Source organism: Danio rerio, chromosome 6 (genome assembly GCF_049306965.1).
Source record: "Danio rerio strain Tuebingen ecotype United States chromosome 6, GRCz12tu, whole genome shotgun sequence".
Lineage (NCBI taxonomy): Eukaryota > Metazoa > Chordata > Actinopteri > Cypriniformes > Danionidae > Danio > Danio rerio.
The window spans coordinates 30,348,503-30,372,500 of record NC_133181.1 but is presented as its reverse complement, the minus strand read 5'-3'; the positions used below and the strand labels follow the sequence as shown (position 1 = coordinate 30,372,500).

The 23,998-nt window shown below is 33.5% G+C and overlaps 2 protein-coding genes across 3 annotated transcripts in view; both read right to left on the bottom strand.

Annotated features, from left to right (window-relative positions):
- Positions 1–23,998, bottom strand: part of LOC141386287 (uncharacterized) — an 816,166-nt gene that overhangs the window by 605,750 nt on the left and 186,418 nt on the right. The gene's annotated exons all lie outside the window — the stretch shown is intronic.
- rab6ba (RAB6B, member RAS oncogene family a) overlaps positions 6,523–23,998 on the bottom strand; it is a 213,720-nt gene continuing 196,244 nt past the window's right edge. For both annotated transcript variants that reach the window (XM_005165932.6, NM_001034179.1), the window contains 1 exon segment: positions 6,523–8,859. In XM_005165932.6, coding sequence (XP_005165989.2) covers positions 8,795–8,859 — 65 coding nt within the window. In that variant the 3' untranslated portion in view covers positions 6,523–8,794.

Below are 23,998 nucleotides of genomic sequence, written 5' to 3'. Positions count from 1 at the left end.
ATTTTTAAGCTGGTAAAAATAATAGTATTTTAAGATTTTTGGCCACCACTGTGGTATACCAATTAGTATTAGAATTAGAATTTTAGAATTAGAAGTTTATTTATAAAATAATTTCGAGAGGAGCATGTGCTAATGATTGATCGCAGCTGGTCCCACATTAACTAATGCACAATTCACCAGTCAGACTGTAAGGTCCAGCCAGTTAGTCCAATGACTGTGTCTACTGGTGGACGCAGGTTCACTGCATGTTTCCAGTGCACAATGTTGATTTACTTTAAACTTAACTCATATCTGGCTACAATTTTAGTATGGGTGGTTTAGAATATTACTATATATATCCTCGTTTTATCTGACACCATTTATAAAACATTGATGAGATTATTTTGTTTCTTTTAATATTACTTTAGATTATGATTGAATATTCTTTTCGGTTTGTTATTTTATATTATTCTCGTTTATTTGGATTCCTATAACATCCTGAGTCTTGTACGGGCAGAGTCCAATCTCTTAAACACAAGAATGTCAGTCTTGGTCATTAACCAGAGGCGATTAACCACAATTCTAAAAAGGCAATAATTCAAAACATAACAATTTATTAGTCAGTTAAATGTGTATTATGTCAATTCATTCAGTTAGTTCATAAACGATCAATACAAGACATCAAATTATCAAAGATAAATCCAAGATTAAAAGATGCATACCTGACTTCAAAATATACATAACATGGAACATGAAGTTCCACGCTATGGGCTGATCTGGGTAACAGAATCACGCCGAACATTTAGAAACTTTCTCTTAAGGAGTAAATCCAAGAATCCCCTTGAGGAAAGGGGTGTGTTAAATACCTAAAGACATTTGCATTTAGTGGAAGAGTTTTTGCTTATAGGAAAGGCATACCCTTAGCAGTGGTTCAAAAGATACCTGAAGTTATATACAGTATTTATTGTTTTGATTTAGTCTATTTCTGAGGGAATGAGACCATTATACCAGTCACACTGAGCCATTTTAAATGATATCAAACATGATAGATAAAGTGACCTGGGTTGATTTAGAACATTCAGACTTTGAGATGAACATTCTGTGTGAATAGAGTGAAATTGTGCTTCACCTAACTTGGAAAAACACTATAGAAAGTGAGCAAATTGACAAGGAATGCTGTCCATATGGAGATATTTATATGGTATTGTACAAATAACTTCACCAAAACAATAATTTATTTTTAAATAACAAGTTCCTGTAAATATCATTAGTGTACAAAGAAATAAAAGTGATGTCTGCCCTGAAGTGTTCAATTTATCTAAACATGTTGAATATGTTAGGTTCTGTACTTTTTTCAGCTGTGTGTTCTAAACACTTTTCCAGTTATGTTGCTTCATTATTTTGATCGCTTCGTCTTTACAACAAATTCTGCTCTTTTATTAACAAATACTTCCCCTTGACTATATACATATTACCTTGACCATACACATACAGTCATATGCCATATACAGTCAAAGTCAGAATTTTTTAGCCCCTAGATTTTTTTTTCAATATTTTCCAGATATAACAGAGCAAGGACATTTTCACAGTACGTCTGATAATATTTTGTCTTCTTGAGAAAATCTTATTTGTTTTATTTCGACTAAAATAAAGGCAGTTTTTATATATTTTTTTAATAGTCTACAGAACAAACCATCGTTATACAATAACTTGCCTAATTACCCTAACCTAATTAACCTAGTTAAGCCTTTAAATAATGTCACTTTAAGCTGTTATAGAGGTGTCTTGAAAAATATCTAGTAAAATATTTTTTACTGTCATCATGACAAAGATAAAATAAAACCAGTTATTAGAAATGCATTATTAAAACTAATATGTTTAGTAACATGTATAAAAAACCCTCTCCATTAAACAGAAATTGGGGGAAAAAAATAAACAGGAGGGGTAATAACTCTGACTTCAACTGTATTGTTGGAAATGGTGAATTTCACACTAGTCTACAACATACCAAAGACAGAAAGACAAAAAGACCCTGCCAATGGATTATATATCCTTTTCATTTAACAGTTTTTATCTTTTATGTATCAGTGATTTGAAAGAGATTTGAGTCTATTGGTTTACAAAACTTTTATACTACCTTTTTTAAATATGGTCTTTTTATACACACCTGAATGTGTCGTTTCCTGAGAAAATCTCTTTTCCAGTGCACATAGCAAGACATAATTTAAAAACCGATATAAAAGAACAACACATCTTAACAGGAATTCCTTGGAAGCAAAATTATGGGCCCCTGTTTAATTTGTTTCACTGGAAGGCTTTGTGTTTAACAATTCTCCATAGAAGTTATGTCTGAAGGCAAAGGCAGGAATTGTTTTAGGAAAACAGAAGTAATCAAAGATTCATTTTTTGATCAACAGTAAGGTTAATAATTCAGCTGCCGTTTAGTTCATCATGTATTACCAACTTGAAGCATCACAAAGAAAAGAAAAATATCTTCAGTTAAGTATATCTCAGGTGAGTTTAAGGCATAGGTCTCAAACAGGATTCGAGAAGGGCCGCAGCTCTGCACAGTTTTACTCCAACCCTAATCAAACACAGCTGATTCAACTAATCAAGGTGAGAAATGGGCCTGGGCACGGTTCGGATAGCTGAGTGTGAGTACGCCCTAAGCAGTGCATTCACACCAGGGGTCCGTTCTTCGTACCTCGCTTAAATGATCTAAGATGATTTGGCAGATCCTGGATCTTTTAATCTTGATAACTGATCTCTCGCTAATTTGGTTCTTCAAACAAGTTCGCGAATCAGATTAGAATGTCTGGATAAACTGATCTGAGATCGCTGCGTGTGTTGTGAAGGACAGATCCATCAATCCTCGAAATCATGATCAGCAATGCAACGATTGGCTGACGGCACAGCAGCGTAATGACATCATCTGATTAATATTCAATTATCCATGTGAGCAAAATTACATCAAATTAGCAGTAAACGGCTTGTTAAATATGACACGCAATAACTTTCTACATTTGTTGTGAGCTGCAGGCTTTACACTTTCATGTGTCAAGTGTACTCATCAATGTATTTAGTTCTACATTTAGAAAAGATTTTCTTTATTATAGTAGCCGTTTTTTTAATCGGTGTAAAGAATAACTGGTTGTTTACAAAAGCATTTTCATATTGGTAAAGGCATCTGCAACTATTGTGAAGCATCAAATCACTGGCATATTAACTATCAAAACATGTTCATGACTGCATAAATGTATTATTGCTTTAAAAAAAAGTCACATATTGTGCATGTTTATTATAAACAATTTGTACTAAGCGATCTAAAAAGTTCATATCAATAAGTTTTCTCTGTGCAGCCCCAGGTGGCAGTCTTTGTACTTTCATTTCGAGAGTGCAGATTGCATAAGTTTTATTAATATATATAACTTTATTTATTTTATTAATAACTATAACTTTCACATATTATATTATATATATATATATATATATATATATATATATATATATATATATAGTTTAAAAAATATTTACTCTTTTCCCAAGTGTATATAACTACTACTGTAAGAAAATATCAGAATTCGGAACACTTTCTGTATATCTTTGCTTGAACTGAGCCGATCTAATCCTGTTTATATAAATTGAACCTGCTCCCGATCAGGTTTGACCTAGCAGAACTGTTGCTATGACAACCACTCTCGGATCAGCTTTGAAGAACGAAACGATCCTGGATCGTGTCAAATCATCAATATCCAAATACAGATAACTGAGTAATCCACGTATGAAGAACGGACCCCAGAAATGAAAGAATTAAAGAACAAGTACCCGGATGACGCATTTACTCAACTGATAAACAGAAGTGTGGAAAATTGAGCACTTCATGCGCTGAACAGTTACAACTTGGCTCACATAACACATAACATAGCTATTGGGCACTAAAACTGAATTATTTCATTTATTTTGAATTATGCAAACAAAGTTCTCCAACAGAGGAGATTACACCACCTCTTGGCGACTGGGGTTGTTCTCTTTGTAAGTTTGGTGATTAATTTCACTAATTTAACAACTGTTGTCTTGAAAATGGTTTGAGTTTACGATTAATTGTAATGACTCTACATTTTACTACAATTTATGGTTCAAATGTATAAATACATAGTTAAAATGCATAGGGAATGGTGTGTCATTTGGGACACAACTTGTAACACTCGCTGGGTTCATAGTAGTTGGTCTAGTGGAGTACAGTGGAGTACAGTAGTACTTAAACAGCTAGATATTTTGAGCAGGTAACTGACAGAAAATATGATGTGTAGCTTACTGTACTGACAAGCAATGAGTGCATGTCACATCATGTTAGAAGAAAATAACTCAAAGCCAAACCATAGATGCCAAAGCTGTTATCTAATTTCACAACAAATCTCCATGGTCTATATAAAATAATTTTCCAGAAGCTTGTTACAGGATGACTCAGCTCAGTCACTGTCTGCTGCCTCTACAGAACTTGTATTATTGATGTTGGTTGAATATGAAACTGATTGATGAATTTCAGTGACACAGAAAATTTACTCAGTTTCAGTTAAGTGAGTGACATAGTTTTACCTTCCTCTATGCAAACCAGTTCACAAGTAAAAAGTGTTTACGTTAGGACTTGTTTTGACAAGTCATGGAAAGCCAGACACAAGTAAATTTATATTGGTCCCTTTGACAGCTAATTTATGTTTACTTTTCTTGAGAAGACAATGCAAGCCAGTTGACATTACAAAGTCAAGAGAAATAGAACCATATGAATACAAACATACATAACAGTTTGATTTTGTATTTTATTAAGATTTTAATTTGAATATACACGATGCAAAAGCCAATGTGCTATTTTAGTGAAAAAAAAAAAAAAAAAAAAAAAAAAAATATATATATATATATATATAAATTAATAAATTTATTAATTTGGTTTGAAAAATAATTAACTTACCCAAACCGGAAGTGCAAGAGATTAAACTATCAAACTACTAGACAACTTTATTATTTGACTTACATAAAGACACATAAATATCTATATATTTAATAATTACTAATATGTTAAATTAAGCTAAAACAACATTATGATAGCTAATGGAATGATTTTACTCACGGATAATGTCTTACAGCCATTTTATTTATAATGCATTTTAAAAATAATAAAACTAAGAGCAAAATGCTACTTGTGGCATCTGTGCTGATACTATACTTTTTTAACTTTTTACTCCACTACTAAATCTAAAAATATTTTCAATTTAAAAACTGTTACTGACCAAACCTTACAAATGTTAATACTCAAATATTTGATCACATAAGATTATGTAGTAATTTATTCATTCAGTGGCAAAGCTAAATAATAATAAAAATAAAAACAAATATAGGTTGAGGGCCCCCTGCTGGCCTCACTAACACTAATTCTGGCAACAACCTAGCTTTCTCATGTGGTCTCCTACTGGGTCCTGGTACTGACTGGGCATATATATATATATATATATATATATATATATATATATATATATATATATATATATATATATATATATATATATATATATATATATATATATATATATATATATATATATATATATATATATATATTATTATTATTATTATTATTATTATTATAAGCCCCTCTGCTTATTTTTCCCCAATTTCTGTTTAAAAGAGATAAATTGATAATTGTTATATATTCCTAAACATAATAGTCCTAATAACTCATTTTTATTAACTGATTTATTTTATCTTTGCCATAATGACAGTAAATAAATGACATTTAAAGGCTTAACTAAGTTAATTAGCTTAACAGGTTAGGGTAATTAGGCAAGTTATTGTATAATGATGGTTTGTTGTGTAAACTATTGAAAAAAAACATATGGCTTAAAGGGGCTAATACTTTTGACCTTAAAATAGTATAAAAAAAAAAATAAAATTAAAAATTGCTTTTTTTTCCCAGCCGATATAAAACAAATAAGACTTTCTCCAGAAGAAAAACTATTATCAGACATACTGTGAAAATTTCCTTGCCCTGTTAAACATCATATAAATATATTCAGACCAACTAAGGGCACTCAACATTGTGAGACACCAGGTTGAGCTAAAACGTGTTTAAGTTAAGTTTATTGTTTTAGTTGTACTTAAGAATCGCATTGAAAGAATGCTATTTCAATTATTACACTATTAATAAAATAAAAATCAATTTATTTTATACTTACAATAACTATGTAACACTAATAAAATATTTTGAAGCTCTACTCTATATTGCTTTATACTAAAAATCAATTGAAATAGTGATTTATAGTATACTTTCATGGTTAAGTACAACTTAAGAAAAAGTATACTATTAATTATATTATAGTGTATACTATAAATATAGTATATTTATAGTGTATACTTTTTCCACTGGAAACACCTGGGGCGTTTCTAATATGTTAAATAAACTGATGTGTTGATTTGATGTTTCTTTTTTTAACCCACAAGCATTTACTTTTTAAAAATAAACATGCAATTTAAGAAATGTCCAGTATCCACTTTCTTGGTAATAAGACACTTTTATTGATTTTACTGATTTGGACCGACATGCTAGATTTCTATACAGTGTGAATGGTAAAGCGAGCTCTGAATCAATCAGGCTAGCTCCACTGAGCTAAAACATATACACAGGGAACAGTTGCACCCTTTAAAAGCAGAACTCAACTCACGCACAGACATTCACCCGAGGCTGATGTCCATCACAATGACTACCGGTATTACAGGTACACTAATGATACGAGTCCATTGCACCCTTTTAAAATCAAAACAACTATTCAGAAGAGAACAAGTGAAGAAAAAAACAAATGTAAACAAAACTCATTAGTCATCAATAAATATCCAGCTTGCGAAGTGACATCTTCCAGTGTTTCTGAGAATTAATCAGCACAGACGAATTAGATTTTCCCTTTTGAGCTTCCGAATGTTGTATCAGTGTGGTTCACTGCATTCCAACTTAATGCTAAATACATAGAAATCGCTGTTTCATCATTCTGGTTCTTACATTGTGTGTGTTCATTCATATACGTCACAAATAGCAAGTTCTGACTTGTTTCTGGCATTATGACTGAAGCAACTTTACAAAGAGTTTATCTGTACAGTGACCCTCACGGAGATGTTGGCTACAGTTGACCTCTAAAGTGGTTTCAAGGACAGACATTTGACAGCAATTTTGAAACATTTACAACTTTCTTTCTTGAAAAAGTGCATTAAGGATTCACAAGAAATACATTTGAATTAAACTGATATACTACACAATGTGTGTCCCCCTGGTCAGTGCACTACAGTTTACCGGCCCCAAGGAGCAGCTGTAGACATGAGGGGGTTACCTTACACAAGGCAAACACTATAATGCTGCATAACGCTAACTCTTAAAAGTGAACTATAGTTTTTTTTTGTTGTTTTTTTTTTGGAGGAATGTCCCATCTTTGCATTTCTGGTAATAAAGCCTGTTCAAAAACGACAGCTGATGTATTTACAACAGAATTGGACTGTTTGATGAATCGGTGTGGAGATTGCTGGCGTGCAAATGAATTATTACAATTAATTAAATAGGAAAGAAGCAGGTTTAAATGTGCATGATTTGCTCCTCTGTCAACCTCAAAGCCTAAGTGAAATCGACATTTACAATGTTTATTTTGCTAGCGCACATTGTTAGTTTTAAGGTTAACATTTAATCCATGCAAGTTAATGAAAAAACAAGTTTGTTTTGGTAAACATTTGATCAAAATCTAACCATTTCCCTCTGCTCTTGAATGGCAGTACTTCTTTGATGATGTCAAATTGACAGCTTGGGCAAAATATGCTTAGCCACGCCCCTAAAACCGATAGTTTGCTGAAAGTGAAAGATAAGAGAAAGAGCTCAAAATAAAACCCTGCATCCTACTCAATATTCAGTTTCAGTGTATAAATATTCAGAGAATATTTCATCTTACTGGAATTAAAATCTGCAGCAACTTCTGGTTCATTTAGACTTTAAAGTCTTGTGACACTCTTCGATACATTATAAATGCCCTAATGATTGAGTTACAGAATAAAATAACATTCTTCAGAAGAAAGAGCATCCTTCCTTGCTATCAAGCTGTTTTCCTTCAGCGCGATAAAGAAAAAAGATTAAAAAAATGTGCTGTAAACATTCAATAAGCTGTGCAGTTAAAACATGAACTGTGCATAAACAATTTTTAAAAAGCGATTATGGGAGATCTGAAATGACACTTTAACTCACATAAAACTGAAACAAAAAATTTCAAAATTAATCGATTAAATGAAGTGCGTTGAGTAATCTTGTGCACAGTAGCTAGCAGGATTGAGATGATACTTTAAAAACATGGCTATCATGCAAGTTTGCTGTATTTTGTGGGTCATTTGTGGTTTGAACTGCTCTCTTGCTTTTAATCTAATCCTGCTTTCATGGCTAAATGATCGATTTTCTTTTCAGAATCGGTTTAGTGTTCATCCTTGTATACAAAAATACAAAACAAAAGAAAAAGAATCTACCTTTCAACATTTTTAAAAAGTATACACGTTGGACATAGTCGACGTTTTTGTGGATTTTTGCCCTTCACTTTTCGAATTTTTAGGATTTTTGGCAATTTTGTTACTAAAGTATACTATTTTACATTTGCAAGCGATGTAACACTGATTCCACCCAGATCTACTCAAAGTCAGATGGGAAGGCCAAATATCCAATTTGAAAACACAACTGTAAGCAAACCAAGAGGAAGCAACACAACAAGCACGTGGTGTGTAGATGATGCTGTTCAAATGTGAGTTATTAACAGGAACATCCGCCTTCAGTGGTTGGAGGCTCCTGTGGTTTGTCCAATTTAATGTCGATCACTGAAGAAGCTGTTAAGGAATAAAAACTTCTGTACATGCAACACACATTGAATAATTCAACAGCATAGCACGTAATTAGACAATTTATATCACTGAATTTGCCCAATTATGGAAGAATAAATTCAAAGTAGAACTGCATACCTGTGCATATTGTGGTATAGAGTAATATTTGTTCATATATGGTTTATTTTTAAACAAATAAATAAAAAAAATGGTTGGAAGAATTGTTGTCAATTAAAAAAATATCATAATTTGGAAACACTAAATTTACTTTAAATGGATTATGGAATAAGGTAGTTGAAATAAGCTTAAATATTACATATTGTCTTAAATATTAAGTAATATTACTTAATTAAGTGGAAAGCTTCCAGAGGAAAGGATTTAATCTCTATATATACAGTTGAAGCCAGAATTATTAGCCCCCCTGTTTATTTTTTCCATCAATTTCTTTTTAACGGAGAGAAGATTTTGGGAAGACATTTCTAAGCATAATACTTTTAACAACTTACTTCTAATAACTGATTTTTTTTTATCTTTGCCACAATGACAATAAATAGTATTTTATACTAGATACTTTTTAAGACACTTCTATACAGCTTAAAGTGACATTTAAAGGCTTCACTAGGTTAATTAGGTTAACCAGGTAGGTTAGGATAATTAGGCAAGTTATTGTATAATGATGGCTTGTTCTGTAGATGATCGAAAATATATATAGCTTAAAAGGCCCTAATAATTTTTACCTTAAAATTTTAAATTGCTTTTATTCTAGCCGATATAAAACAAAAAAGATTTCTCCAGAAGAAAAAATATTATCAGACATACTGTAAAAATTTCCTTGCTCTTTTATCATTTGGGAAATGTTTAAAAAAGTAAAACAAAAATCAAAGGGGGGCTAACAATTCTGACTTCAACTGTATGTGTATATAATATGTATGTATATAATAATATAATGGTGCAATAAAATAGTACATTCAGTTTAAAAATTATAACAGTCCTGACCTGCTTAGAATTTCTACCTCAGCTATACAATAGGATGTTGTTTACAAATTCAAGACATGGTTTTAGCTCATTCAATTTGAAAAGCTAAAATGTAATCTCAATTTGATCTGCCTCAATTTAAATAAAACTGTTTTATTCATTCAAGGTTGACATTAGTTGAAGAGAGTAAAAAACCTAGAAGCTTTTTTTTTCTTGCTCTGAATAAAATACATTTTTGAAAGATGATTTTAATTTCAATAAGTATTGATGATGAACCTTTTAAAAATATATTTTCTCATTTTATAGCACAGTATTTCATTCTAAATTTGATCTATAGCCCAATATTTCATTAAAATAATTAATCAAAACATTCCTATTAGTGATTTTATAACTTCAGTGAATCAAATATAAATCTCTTAAGCACAAAGATGTCCATCTTGAAACATGGACACACTAGCTACATCTATATAACCGAATAATTGGATCTACATTATTAGGTACTGAATAAAAATACTATTTATAATTTGTATAATGAAAGTATTAACAATGATAAAATGACTAAAAGACAGCAGATACTTTTCTTCTAAACCTGATAAAGTTCTTCACCTGATGGAAAAGGTGAAATCTGAAGTTAAGCCTGTCTTTTACATCTGATAACAACCTAATTACTTTAGCATTTGCTCACAGATTATGTCACAGTTTAAATAGGATTATCAGCGGGTATCAAACACACTGTCTAAAAGGTCATTGCAGAACTAATAATATTAGGCTAGCACTTGACCTTTCATAATGCTGATAATTTGCTTAATAATATACTTTGATAATCTCCTTCAAATATTGTGGTAATAGTTGAATTTTTGCGTACTACATATCATGTCAAATCTTTATCTCAAGACATATTGATGATGCACTGTATGTTGTTTTTGTGAAATTCAAAAAGAGTTGACTATTTTTTTATGTTAATTGAACAGACAGAATTTATATTTTAGCAAGTAAATGACTTATGTTACAGCTTTTCTCCATTGGTTTGACTCACTTCTTAAAACAGAAATTACATTCTCAAAACTCTAAGATCATTTGGCAAAACAGTGTTACAGTTTAGCACAACACTATAGCTAACTTGCAAAAGCTCATATACCTTGCCCTAAACAGTTTACTCATGTGTCAAAACTAAATTTCCTTCTCATGTAAACAGTCAGTGCCCCCCAAATGTTTCGTCCCTTTAGCATTGTGTAAGCACTGCAAGTCAAAATGTTTAGATGTTTTGTCATTATGGCAAAGGACTACTAAAATATCCCTCATGTCCACCTTACAGTCGTAGCCCAGTCCTTCATTGACAATGGTTACTGTACTGTTTTTGTCTAACAGAATACACTTGTGTATAAAACTGAAAAAAAGAAATAGGATTTTAAGGGTAAGAGTAGCCTCCAAGGTTTGACGTCACACATTGCACTTGTACTGCCAAGGAAATTGTAACCCTTTTTTTATTGTAATGATCAACCACACACAAAGTTACTTCCATATGTCAGAGCAAAAATAATAAATAGCTGTAATAAATTGTAATCAAATGTTCCAAGGACTCACCTACTGTATGGTCTTCTTGGTATTATGGTCTTGACTATGTTTGACAATTGAACAGACTATTGTGCATGTAATGACATTTACAATGAAATGATGCTGACACATTTTGGAGAGAACAACCATTAATTAGACTGAGAATTAACACTCAGTTTAGATCAACAAGATCTATTGACTTGGAAATTGTGCTAAATGTTATCTGCACTTAATCATTTGCAAAGATGCACATAGACATTTGCAATTTGATGAAATGAACGAGAAATTCAATTCTATTGAGAACAATTGCCACGTGGTTAAAAGGTTTGTCCATGTTGTTTTGAGAATGTAATTTCTGTTTCAAGAAACGAGCCAAACCATTATACATACTGTTTATTAAACAAGAAACAAAAATGTGTTTTGTAAGATGTTTGCTATTGAATTTGACAGCTAAATTTCTTCGCTAAGACTTTAACAAAAAATACAAAGCCAAGGTCCATATAAAAATATTTGAACTTATTTTTATGTCAATTTAAAAGTATAACACCACACTGTCTTATTTGTTTGGTTCTATTTGTTAATTTAGAAATGTGAAAATGTGACAATACTGACCCCTTTCAGACAAGAGCAAAAATACAGCTGTAAACTTAAGTGCAGAGTATGGATAGGCTTTACATCCTAATATATATATATACTATACTATAGAAAATAAGCTTATTTAACATCACTGTTTTGCTAAGACTCATTTATTGAAAGTTGACGTACCCCCATCAGAAAAAAGGTAGACTCATACCATCTAGTGCTCATTATCGGAAACACAAAACAGCTACAGTAGGCTAGAATGTTTTGCGAAGGGTTTACTTTACCTTGACATTGGCAACATAACAGAATCTCATTGAATGAACTGTCTAGTGGTGTTTCTGAGAGATTTGTCAATTTTTTTATTTTTATTTGGGGGAGGTCTACATGTTTGTTCAGTCAGACCAGCTGCTGCTCTCACAGCGCTCATTTTTGTATTAATGTACAACTACTACTGAGGATTGTGCGTGCGTAGTTTGTTTAATAACGTCAGCGTAAAAGATTTGTTTAATTAATTTCACAAAATCTGTCATAATAAGCTTCAATTGTACACAAATAAAATCAAACAGGACCAATCAGGATCAGGGAAGATATCATAACATTGCGAAGTACTTGAGGGAAGAAACTTGAGTTGAAGGAAGATGTATCAAAAAGATTCATTTGTAATTGTTACAGACGGACGGACAGATAGATAGATAGATAGATAGATAGATAGATAGATAGATAGATAGATAGATAGATAGATAGATAGATGATAGATAGATAGATAGATAGATAGATAGATAGATAGATAGACAGACAGACAGACAGACAGACAGACAGACAGACAGACAGACAGACAGACAGACAGACAGACAGACAGACAGACAGACAGACAGATAGATAGATAGATAGATAGATAGATAGATAGATAGATAGATAGATAGATAGATAGATAGATAGATAGATAGATAGATAGATAGATAGATATTCAACAGAATTTTCAGTTTTGGATTAAATAAATGTAAATAAATTAAACAGGAACAAAATAATTGGAATTGCAACAACAATTAGGCTACTGTAATGTTTTATCAAAAAAATAAATAAATAAATAAAAATAATATTAATAATGAAAAAATAAATCATCAAACTTATTGTCACCTAATTGGTTGAGGTTATTTTGTCTTTCAACTTTAGAGTCTGATGGCCAGGCAAATTCAAGCACACCTGTAACTATGATCACATACATAATTGGATACTTTCTACACTGTAAAATATGTAATGACAAAAAGTCAAGACAACAAAATGTTTTATGTTGCTTTAACTCATTTATAACTTATTACAGTTTTTCTAGTTTGCTTTGACCTGGTTAAAGAAACTAGGTTCCTCTTCATTTCATTATCACTATCCCAGCAGAGCAGAGGACAGGTCTTGCAAATGTGTAAACATTTTCTCATTGGGTTGACACATTTTCCCTATACCATTTTTCCAAACAGTTAACACAGATGTCATTCAAGCAGTCCAAACTCCATTGTTTTAGTTTTGGTAACCAAACAGAATCCATCTATTCCTAACTATTAAAAACTACCAACATCAGTATGAAATCACTGAAGCACCGGTTTGACACTCCTTCACACAAATCTTCAATTAGCCATCATTCTGCAAACCTTATATAAACGATGGAAGGTCTGTGTTGTTCTGTGCCAGCATTGATGGAGGAGGTCAATATGGCTATGTCCTACTCCCAATAGATTTGACTGTATATTAGTTTACATGTGTTTTCTCTAATACTTACAGTATTTTATTACTTTTGTCTGTTTTTTTATATACAGTATTTCAGTTTTCAGCCACAGTTTGAAAAATATCATGAATTCAATATATATTCAATCAAAGCACATCTTATACTTGATCCAATTCTTTGCAAAAAGGCGAATTTGACAGCCCAAATAGAGACAACAAATGCCATTGGCTATAAGCTACAACGGCAAGCAATGGTGGTGCATTTTCTGTATATATGAGTTCTGTATTTTGTATTTTGTTGTCCATTGTGTAATGATTAATTGAAAGAGCTCATATACTTGTTTGCAAGTTGTGTAGTTTGAAGGTAAAACTAGCTTTTGTTGCATATGTTAAATGTTTTGACACGATATGTGCCTTTTGCAAGCAAAATGTGTCATTTTGACCATGAGTTCCGCTGTTTAGGCCTGTGTGTTAACCGTTTTGAAAATGTGGAGTGTCAGTTGACAACTACATCCAAGCAATCGAGAAAAACTGTAAGTTAATTAGGTTTAAACTTAATTTTATACAAAGTTTAACTTAACATTTTAGTATGTTTTATTTATGCAAGTTGAGATGACAAAAAATTATTTTGATTCAACAGCAAAAAAATTAATAAATAAATTTAAAAAAATAAGGCAGCAAGAATTGTTTCAAAGTATAATTGTAAAAAATCCTGGTTACCTTAAATTTTAAAGCTGAATCAAAATAACCTTATGAGTCCATTGAACTTATATTATGTTAAACTGACTTAAAACGGCTTACATAACATAGCTTACATAAAAATAAGTTAGAATAAAGAAAAATATATAGAAAAATTAATTTAGAACATGGTTAACTGTAATAAGTTGCAATGACCTAAAAATGTGGCTGTCAGGACTAATTAATCATATAATATTTTACAGTGTAGAAACAAAACAGTAAGTGATAAGCGCACATCTGAATTTATACTTCTATGTTTAAATTGTTAGAGCAGCCCATACAAGAGTAGTGAAAATGTGGAACAGTTACAGTTGATTTGGTACATTTCTCAGATCAGAATTGAAAATTGCAAAACAAGTGTGCATTTCTCAAGACAGCGCATGCAAATAGCAAGACAGCATAGATTATCCGCAAAAGCCAAAAGTCTCTTGCTCAAAATCCTTAGTTCATCTCTCAAAACTAAATTTGTGTGTTAATAAACATGTCACATCCATCAGAATTAAAAGTCCTGCTGTCGACAGCCAAAATATAACTGTACTCTGGAGGGGTGTTCTGATGTAAACTATGGCTTTTCTTGTTTTTTTTTTTTTTTTTTGTTTTTTTTTTTGCTGTTTGTATTGTCATTTGTTGACAGGTCATGTCATTGTGATACAGAAATGAAAATACAGCACTACGTAGCACTGAGAATAAGTTATTTAATAAGTTTATTAATAAATAAAAGTAGAAATGTGAACATAGGACAATCTTCTTTGAGATGCACCTTCATTAGACAAAACCAAGATTCATCTGCGAGAAATTTACCAATTCTAAAAAGATTTAGAACAAAAAGTCTAAAACTGCTTTATGACTAAATATTAGAGTTTTTCTCAGTCACTTTGATACATTTCTCAGATCAGAACTGAAATTTGTAAAACAGAAAGTGCATTTCTCAAAACAATGTGTACAAAAAGTAAAACACCATAGATTACCTGCAAAGTAGAAATGTGAACATTGGACAATCTCCTTTGAGATGCACCTTCATTAGAAAAAGTCAAGATTTACCTAGGAGAAACTTACCAATTGTAAACAGATTTAGAAAAAGGTCTAATGTAAATGTATAGAAAAATGCATTATAACAAAATATTATGACAACTTGTTCAGCCATTTTGCATGTAAAGACTAATGCAATGAACAAACGATTTAATGTTGTGTGGGGGTGAGAATATTCACCTGAGACCAAACTAGTAAATTTTGATCAACGACATAAGCAAATGATAATGTAGGAAACATCAGAGAATTGCACTTAATCATTTGCATGGATGTATAAAAGCATTTGCAACTTGTTTAAAAAATGAGAAAACTGCTTTTTTGATGAGCACAAGTGACACAATAATATGTAGATTGAACATGTAGTTTTGAGAATTTTAATTCTGATCTGAGAAATGTACTAAAGCGACTGAGAAAAGTGAAGTTTATTTATAAACTAATTTTGAGAGGATCACATGCTTATGATTGCTTGCAGCCAGTCCTGCATTATTTAATTTATTATTCACCAATCAGACCATTCCTAAGTCACTATAAATACCCTAAGTTCCATATGACAGCCAGCTATATTTGAAGAATCCCCCATTCCACCCCTACTTTTCCTCCTTTCCTAGATGGGTGGCACAGTGGCCCAGTGGTTAGCACTGTTGCCTCACTGCAAGAACGTCACTGGTTGTAGTCCTTACCAAGCCAGCCGACGCTTGTGTGCGGAGTTTAAACGTTCTCCTCATGCCCGCGTGGGTTTCCCCCGGGTTCCCTGGTTTCCTCCCACCATCCAAAAACATGCAACTTAAGTTATGCCGAGTTCAGACTGCATGATTTTCAAAGTAGTCATGTCACAGATGTTTTCACACTGCATGACTATCTGGGCTAGCGTTTCGTCGCTGCTTTGTTTACACTGCAAGATGGATCGGCGACAGGGACATTCACATTGCATGACTTTACTATAGGAAGAATCGCCGACAACTTCGTCCAAACTACGTCTCACAGCCAAAAGCACGTAGTATATCTTTTGTTATTAACTACATAATGAGAAAGAAGCCTTTAATGGGGTAGAACATGTACATGTTTGCTCACCTGGGTTTAAAGGGAATTAGCCATTTCTCCTCTACGTTGATAATAAACAAATTTCTTTCTGTATGAAACGTCAAACAGACACGGTTGCTCCTGAGTCCTGTCAAACCTCCACTAGTTTTTCCTCCATTTCGTGGGTCCAATTAAACCAAAAAAGAGCGCTTTTAACTTCTCCCCCAGCCTCCCGCTGGCCTGCAGCAGGTATACACACAGGCACACACAAGTGAAAGCTGCTCTCTCATTGGCTGTAGGCGATGGCTGATGTTATTTTCAGTCAAAACTCAATTCACACGGCATGATTTGAATCGCCGACAGCTCCAGATATTTAGCATGCCAAATATCTCACAGGCATCGGCAACTCATCTGCGATTCTCTCAGATCGCGTCTTTGAAAGTTCATACTGTGTGATTGTCACTCACGTGCATGAGCAACGATTTGACTGTGATTTCAGCCATTTGACGGCGATTTCTCAAAACCTGTCGGAGAGCCAAAATCGGGGCTAAAATCAGGCAGTCTAAACTAGGCATTAATTGACTAATCCATATCGGCACCATAGACACGCTCCTAGTATGTAGTTATCTCTTAAGAGCAATCACTATCTGTTCATTAGTTACTACAGCAGGGGAGTTCTTAAGATCAACCTGAGCTCAAACTCCCCTCTCGCCTTGCAAGTGGGAGGGAGCCCAGGGCTCGTTGATATTATGAGCTCAGGGCTCTCTCTCGGGACAGCATGCCAAACAAGCTTTATAATCAATTATCAGCTAAGTGTGAACTCTTGAAACTGTAATATACAAAATTAGGACACACCTACACTCTCAGAAAAAAAGGTACAAAATTGTACCTTTTAGGGTACAAATGGCCCGTCACTGGGGTGGTACCCTTAAGGGTACAAATTTGTACCTCTATTTAAAGGTACAAAATTGTACCTTCTACATTTGTACCCTTTAAGGGACAATTTTGTACCCTAGACACTGAAGGTACAAAAATGTACCTTTTTATATTATATAGTATTTTCAGGGTACTGACCAAGGCATTTTGATCCTTTGGTGACTGCATGCACAAATAAATAAATAAAATATTTTGGTTCACAGATGTCCATTTTTATTTATTTATTAATGTAGAAATATTTCATTACAAATCACAACTGAATGTGTTAAGAAATAAAATTACACAGCAAGTATAAAGCAGACATGTAAAACAGTAAAAAGAACAATTTAGATAAGAATAAAAACTAAATAATCTACACTTAATACAAAGATCACAAGAATACTGTTTAAGATTTATAAACACATTACACAGGCTACATCAAGTACTGCACTTTATAAAGTCCAAAGTATTTGTCTTTAGTCAGAATACTCGGTCATAATAAATAATTTGTCATCAACATTTTCTCTGAATTTCATTTCATTTATTTTCTCTATAAATTGCTTCAACAGTGCAGAAAACCATACATCAGTAGCCTCTTCCTCAACATCAGTAGATTACTCCTCATCATCCTCAAGTGGAGTTGTAATTTGTTGTAACACAATATGTGTTTATGCTTTTGATAAACATGACATGTAAAGCACTCATATCTGGAAAATGTTCTTTGATAGTCATTAGGAGCACAAGTTATTTAAAAATGTGCTTTATGCATGAATGATAGCAGTGTGCTGGATTAACTTGATGATTGTGATTATCCCAAGAGCATGTAAAGAAACAAAAAACAAGGTTGATCACTCTGGTAACTGGAGTAGATCGAGGCTTGTCACCGTCCACCGTTCATTTAAAACATTCCACTGCAGAAACATCAAGGTGTTCTTCTAATAAGATGGATATGTCAAAAATGTATATTCGTCCACATCATTAGCCCGGCCAAGCGCAATCCCATCAACTCTGAAGACTGCCGTGATTCGTCTTGTTAACGTAGTTGTCCAGTCGGTGGCCTCCTCCTGTACTTGAACTGTTGGATGTGGTGAAGATGGTTCACTGTAAATGACAAAGCAATAATTACATTAATATCAGTCACTCTATCACTGATGAAGAGAAAATCAACATGCATAGAAAGTAAAATAATTAATATTCACTGATTAAAAAAAAAAAGTATCACAGATTAAAAGACTAATATAAATTTCATTCATTCATTCAATTTCTTTTCGGCTTAGTCCCTTTATTAATCTGGGGTTGCCACAGTGGAATGAACCACCAACTTATACCAGCATATGTTTTATGCAGCAGATGCTTTTCTAGCTGCAACCCAGTATTACGAAACATCCAGACACACTTATTCACACACACATTTATACACTACAGACAAATAAGCTTACCAAATTCAGCTATAGCGCATGTCTTTATACTTGTGGGGAAACCGGAGCACTTGGAGGAAACCTTCACGAACACTGGAAGAATATGCAAACTCCTCACACAAATGCCAACTGACCCAGCCGAGGCTCGAACCAGCGACCTTCTTGCTGTAAGGTGACAGCACTACCCACTGCGTCATCCTAATATAAAGAATATCAAGCATTATAAAATGCATTTATCACAGCATGTACTAAACAGAAAACAACATACGCACCAGAGCACAACGAAATGTTGAAGTGTCTCTCTTAACAAGGCTGGCAACATGAGAAGTGCTGCTGTAAAATCAATTCCTGGAACATAAGATGTGGCATACAAACAATTATGAAGGAATCCATACAAAGCTAGAATTTAATAATATTAATCAAGTGGAGAAAGTTTAGAAAGAGTACCTTAGAGTCAGGTCCATAGCATTCTTCAGTTGATCTCTCATCTTTTGATGAAAACCTAGAAAATAATTTTAAACATGTGGGTGTACATTTATTGTTGTTTGTAAGTAAAAACCTACAAATTTAAAATAGTATGTAAGCCATTAAAACCATGGTATAGATAATGAGACATACTTACATCTTGTACTGAGCCATGCTTTCATATGACATGCCTTCATTGGTCTGATGCTGTTAGGCTGCATTCTGTTGTTCAATCTTGTCCTGAAAGACAATTGGAAACTTCATAAACTTCTGGAAAGCAATAAGATAAAGCAATAACTATTTATTTATTTTGAGATATTAATGAAATAGGTAAAATAGCTCAAGGTACCAGTTTCAGAACAGATGAGACAAATTATTACATTAAAGAACAAAGTATAACTTAAAACGTCGATTTATACAACATGGTATGTTAATAATTCTACATTAACATAAGTATAACGTTAAACGATAGTAAAGCACCAACAATACATGACAGTTTGTGGACACTCCTCAACATTAATTTAACTAAGGGTGCTTTCACACCTACACTTTTGTTTCGGAACGTATCTCGTTTGCCCAGTTAGCGCGGTTCGATTGGCATATGTGAACAGGGCAATCGCGCTCTGTTCCGCGCCAAAGTAATCGCTCCGAGATCGCTTGAATGAGGTGGTCTCGGCTCGATTGAAACGAACCCTGGAGCGGTTCGATTGTAGTGAGAAAGCGATCCGATCCGAGCGCGGTTGTATCACTGTGTTTTATGGATATGTAATAGGCATATACGGCTATATGAAGAGAGAATTATGATTGGGGCGGGAAGTTTCGCGAGTCTCCGGATGCCCGCAAACGAGTGATGATCTCCCGGTAATCTCGCGTCTCCCTACAGGTCCTCAAATAGGCATCGTCGCGCACCCTTCTCACCCCTCCCCTCCGCATCTCTCCTCAGACACATCGCGCGCGCACCCTGTCAATCACCACCAAACCACCACTTCTCCTGACAGCTTAGCGGGACTCTGCAAAATAAACCCTGACACTCTGACCAATGTGAGGAGAGTTTACTCGCACGTGACTTGTTTTAGCTCTTTTGGTCCGATTAGAAACTTTGCCGTGTGAAAGCGAACTGCTCCAAGAGCAAAGAGCAACAATGTAACAATTGTAATCTCTGTTTCGGAACAACTGAATCGATTCACAGGTGTGAAAGCAGCCTTAGACACTGAAACGAAGATATGTAACAAGCCTACACACACGCCACGTTTGTAACTAGCCACGTTTACATAATCAGTCGCTTTGTCGGTGACAAAATTGTGATTTTTCTTCACAAAATGGCAGTGTAACTTATATAACCGTCTAAAATTACATTTCAGCGGTCAACAGTGGCTAGAAAAATGGCCTCAAAATATAAAACATTATCGATAATTACAAATTTCCAGTATTAATAACAAAAGGTTTTATATCAAGGTATATGAAGACTTTGGTCGCGCGAGCTCCGGGCCACACCGAACATTACTCACGGCCCGATTCCGGTGCACGGATACGGCAGCGTCGGCTCGCTTCTGCCGCCGCAACTGGCCCGAGTGTATTTTGCTATTTGGGTTGCTATTATATTCCGCCGTGGCAACACTTATTAATAAAGCAGTAACGTAACGTAAGATATAAGACGCGAATACGTAACGTAGGCGATAAAGGGAACTTTTACACCGAGAAAACTAACAGCATATAGTACTCACCGTCTATAACGTTATGTCCCTCGGTGACTTCGATATCACATTGTATTAACTTCTTTAATAAGCTGCAGACATCTTAGCAAACACCATCCTGCAGGCCAACGTACACCAGGCAGCCCGGAGCACTTAAAGCGGGGGAAAGCCGAGACCCGAGAGTCAGACAAAATCAACAGAACACGGCTTCACATGTAAAAATGAGACTGAAAATATATCTTTAATACATTCTTACCTGAAAAGTGTGGACTCCAAAATAGACTTTTCTTTGAAAAGCGTGCGAAGTTCTGTGTAAACAGCCAGCATACTCGACGGACCGCCTCAGTAACAAACACTACTATAACGTCTCAACAAGCCAAATTCTTAAAGAGACAGCAACGTCACCACCTGTATGAAGATGCTGTCACTGCATGGTTCTTATTCTACATCCCATAAACTATAGGGTCTTAAACAGTAAGCAAAGACCAGTATTTACGTATTTACGACCAGTATTAAATTTTAATGATTAAAATTACATTCAATTATAAATTAAATTATTAACATTTTTGAGAAAAAATGTAATTTAAATACATGAAAAAAATTAAATTATTAAAATACTTAATTCAATCAATTTATTTATTTATTATATTTTTAAATTATGTATTTTAGTATTAATGTTTAGTATTAATACATTTAAATTAGTGTTATATAGTGTCTTGATCTTATCATGAGCTGAGGGTACAATTTTGTTCCTATAGGGAAACAAAATATATAATTGTACCTTTAAAGGTGCCAAATTGGTCCTTTACGGTACAATTTTGTATCCAAATGTGCTATAAAAGGTACAAAAATGTACCTTCCAAACCTAAATCTGGACATTTGTACCTTTATAGGCCATTTGGGTACAAAATTGTACCCTAAGGACCAATATGGGACCTTTAAAGGTACAATTTTATATTTTGTTCCCTCTAGGAACAAAATTGTACCCTCATTGTACCTTTTTTTCTGAGAGTGTATGATATTTACTAGCAATGAGGTAACTCCTTTGCTACTTTTTTTCCCCTGAAATTTAGGTAATTCCATCCTCTCCCTCTATTTTAGGATTTTCCAAAAATACATTCACTGTGTTCAAAACGCATTCAAGACTCATTATTAATCTTTCTGCACATTAATTAAACTGGGCTCTACTGTGTTTAATTTCCCAAAAGCGCAGTGAAGGTATACTGTATGCATATTAATTGGGTTTTGCAGACAATGCTCTGTAACCTCTTGGGAGAAAGTAAAGTAATACATATTCAGTAGTAATGACTTTCTTGATGGTAGGTTTTGTTTTATGGCGAATTAATTAGCACAGAGCAAAACAAGTTTCCACCAATAAGTTTAGAGCATCACATAACATTTACAAGAAAAGACTTCACGGTTATTTTGTGACACAATTAAAGGGTTCGTTAATTACTGATTATAAAATCTGTGAATAATTTATCACCCCTGTGCCATACCAAAAGAAAACAATATAAAAAAGTGGGATATTTGACAAATATATACAAAACCCTGCCCAAAATGTTTCTGTCCTTAAAGCAGAATTGAACAACAACAAAAAATTTTTTTTTTTTAACAGACTTGTCAAACATCCAAAATAATTGAGTACTGCTGGGTTAAATGCATTCACTGTGGACCGCAATTTGATGCCTACACTGTATTCTCTTCCTTTCTCTGTGTGTGTTGCTACTCACTAGTCAGCGCTGTAATTTTCACCATAGGCATGGACCTGTATTATAATGACAGAACACATGCAAACATACACCCAAAGCAGAAAACACACAATAACCTTAGCCTGCATCAGACACACACAACAAACAGAAAGAGGACACCTCATCCCATTCAAACTTACTGGATAGAAAATGTATCCTATTCTGCTGCCAACATACACATTCAGACAACGAAAAGAAGCTTGTTACCATAGCAATAGGCTTTTCACTGCCACTAATAACAAGTGACAGTGGCAGAAAATGTAATGAGAGAGAAATAAATTAGCCTCAGAGTGGAACAAGGCCAATATTTGAATTTCATGGTGGAAATGACACGAATGAGTAATCGAAAAGTATATTACCTTTCAAAACCTCACCTTAATAAATGAGAATTTAACCTGCCAGAAAACGAGATGCATAAAAGCAACTCCTACAGGTCTGGACAGATGTAACTACTGTAGCTTATTTGCCAAGAATCAAGCAGTTAAAGCTAAAAAGAAGATTTTTAAGCATTAAATTAATCACCATAAACCTTTAATCTTGTGATATGAAATAAAAGAGAATGCACACTATTAGTTACAAAAGCCTGATGTAAAAAATATGATACAAGTATTAAAAAATCTGAGTTTTGAATAACAACACAGATCATATCAAGTTATTCCTAAAATGAATGGTTGTATGTGAAATTAGGGTTGACACGGTTTCTACGGGTATTATCATGTCAAATTTAAGACTTTTAAAGTCCTTTTTAAGAGCATAATAAATAAAATTTCAGACTTAAACAAAGCTAAACGCTAAAGATGTTTGTAATGGCCAAGTTAAAACCTTAAAAAAAAAAACATTAAAAACAAATGATATTGTAAGAAAGATAATTAAACCATAAAAATAAGTGAATAGAGTTAATACATAAATGTTTCTTAAAACTTTTATTGAAATATGTTGTTAGTGATTAGATGGGTGTTTGCCCAATTGAGTATAGCTTTACATGGACATAGGAAAATTAAAACCCGTTAAAAATTAATTAAGACCTAAAACACAATATTTTAGTAGATTTAAGACTTTTTAAGGCAGAAAATTTGATTTTTTAAATTTAAGGCACAGTGGCGCAATTGCCTCACAGCAAGAAAGTTGCTGGTTCGAGCCCCGGCTGGGTCAGTTGGCATTTCTGTGTGAAGTTTTGCATGTTCTCCCCGTGTTTGCATGGGTTTCCTTCGGGTGCTCTGTTCTCCCCCACAGTCTAAAGACATGTGGTACAGGTGAAAATTAAAGACATTTAAAGACC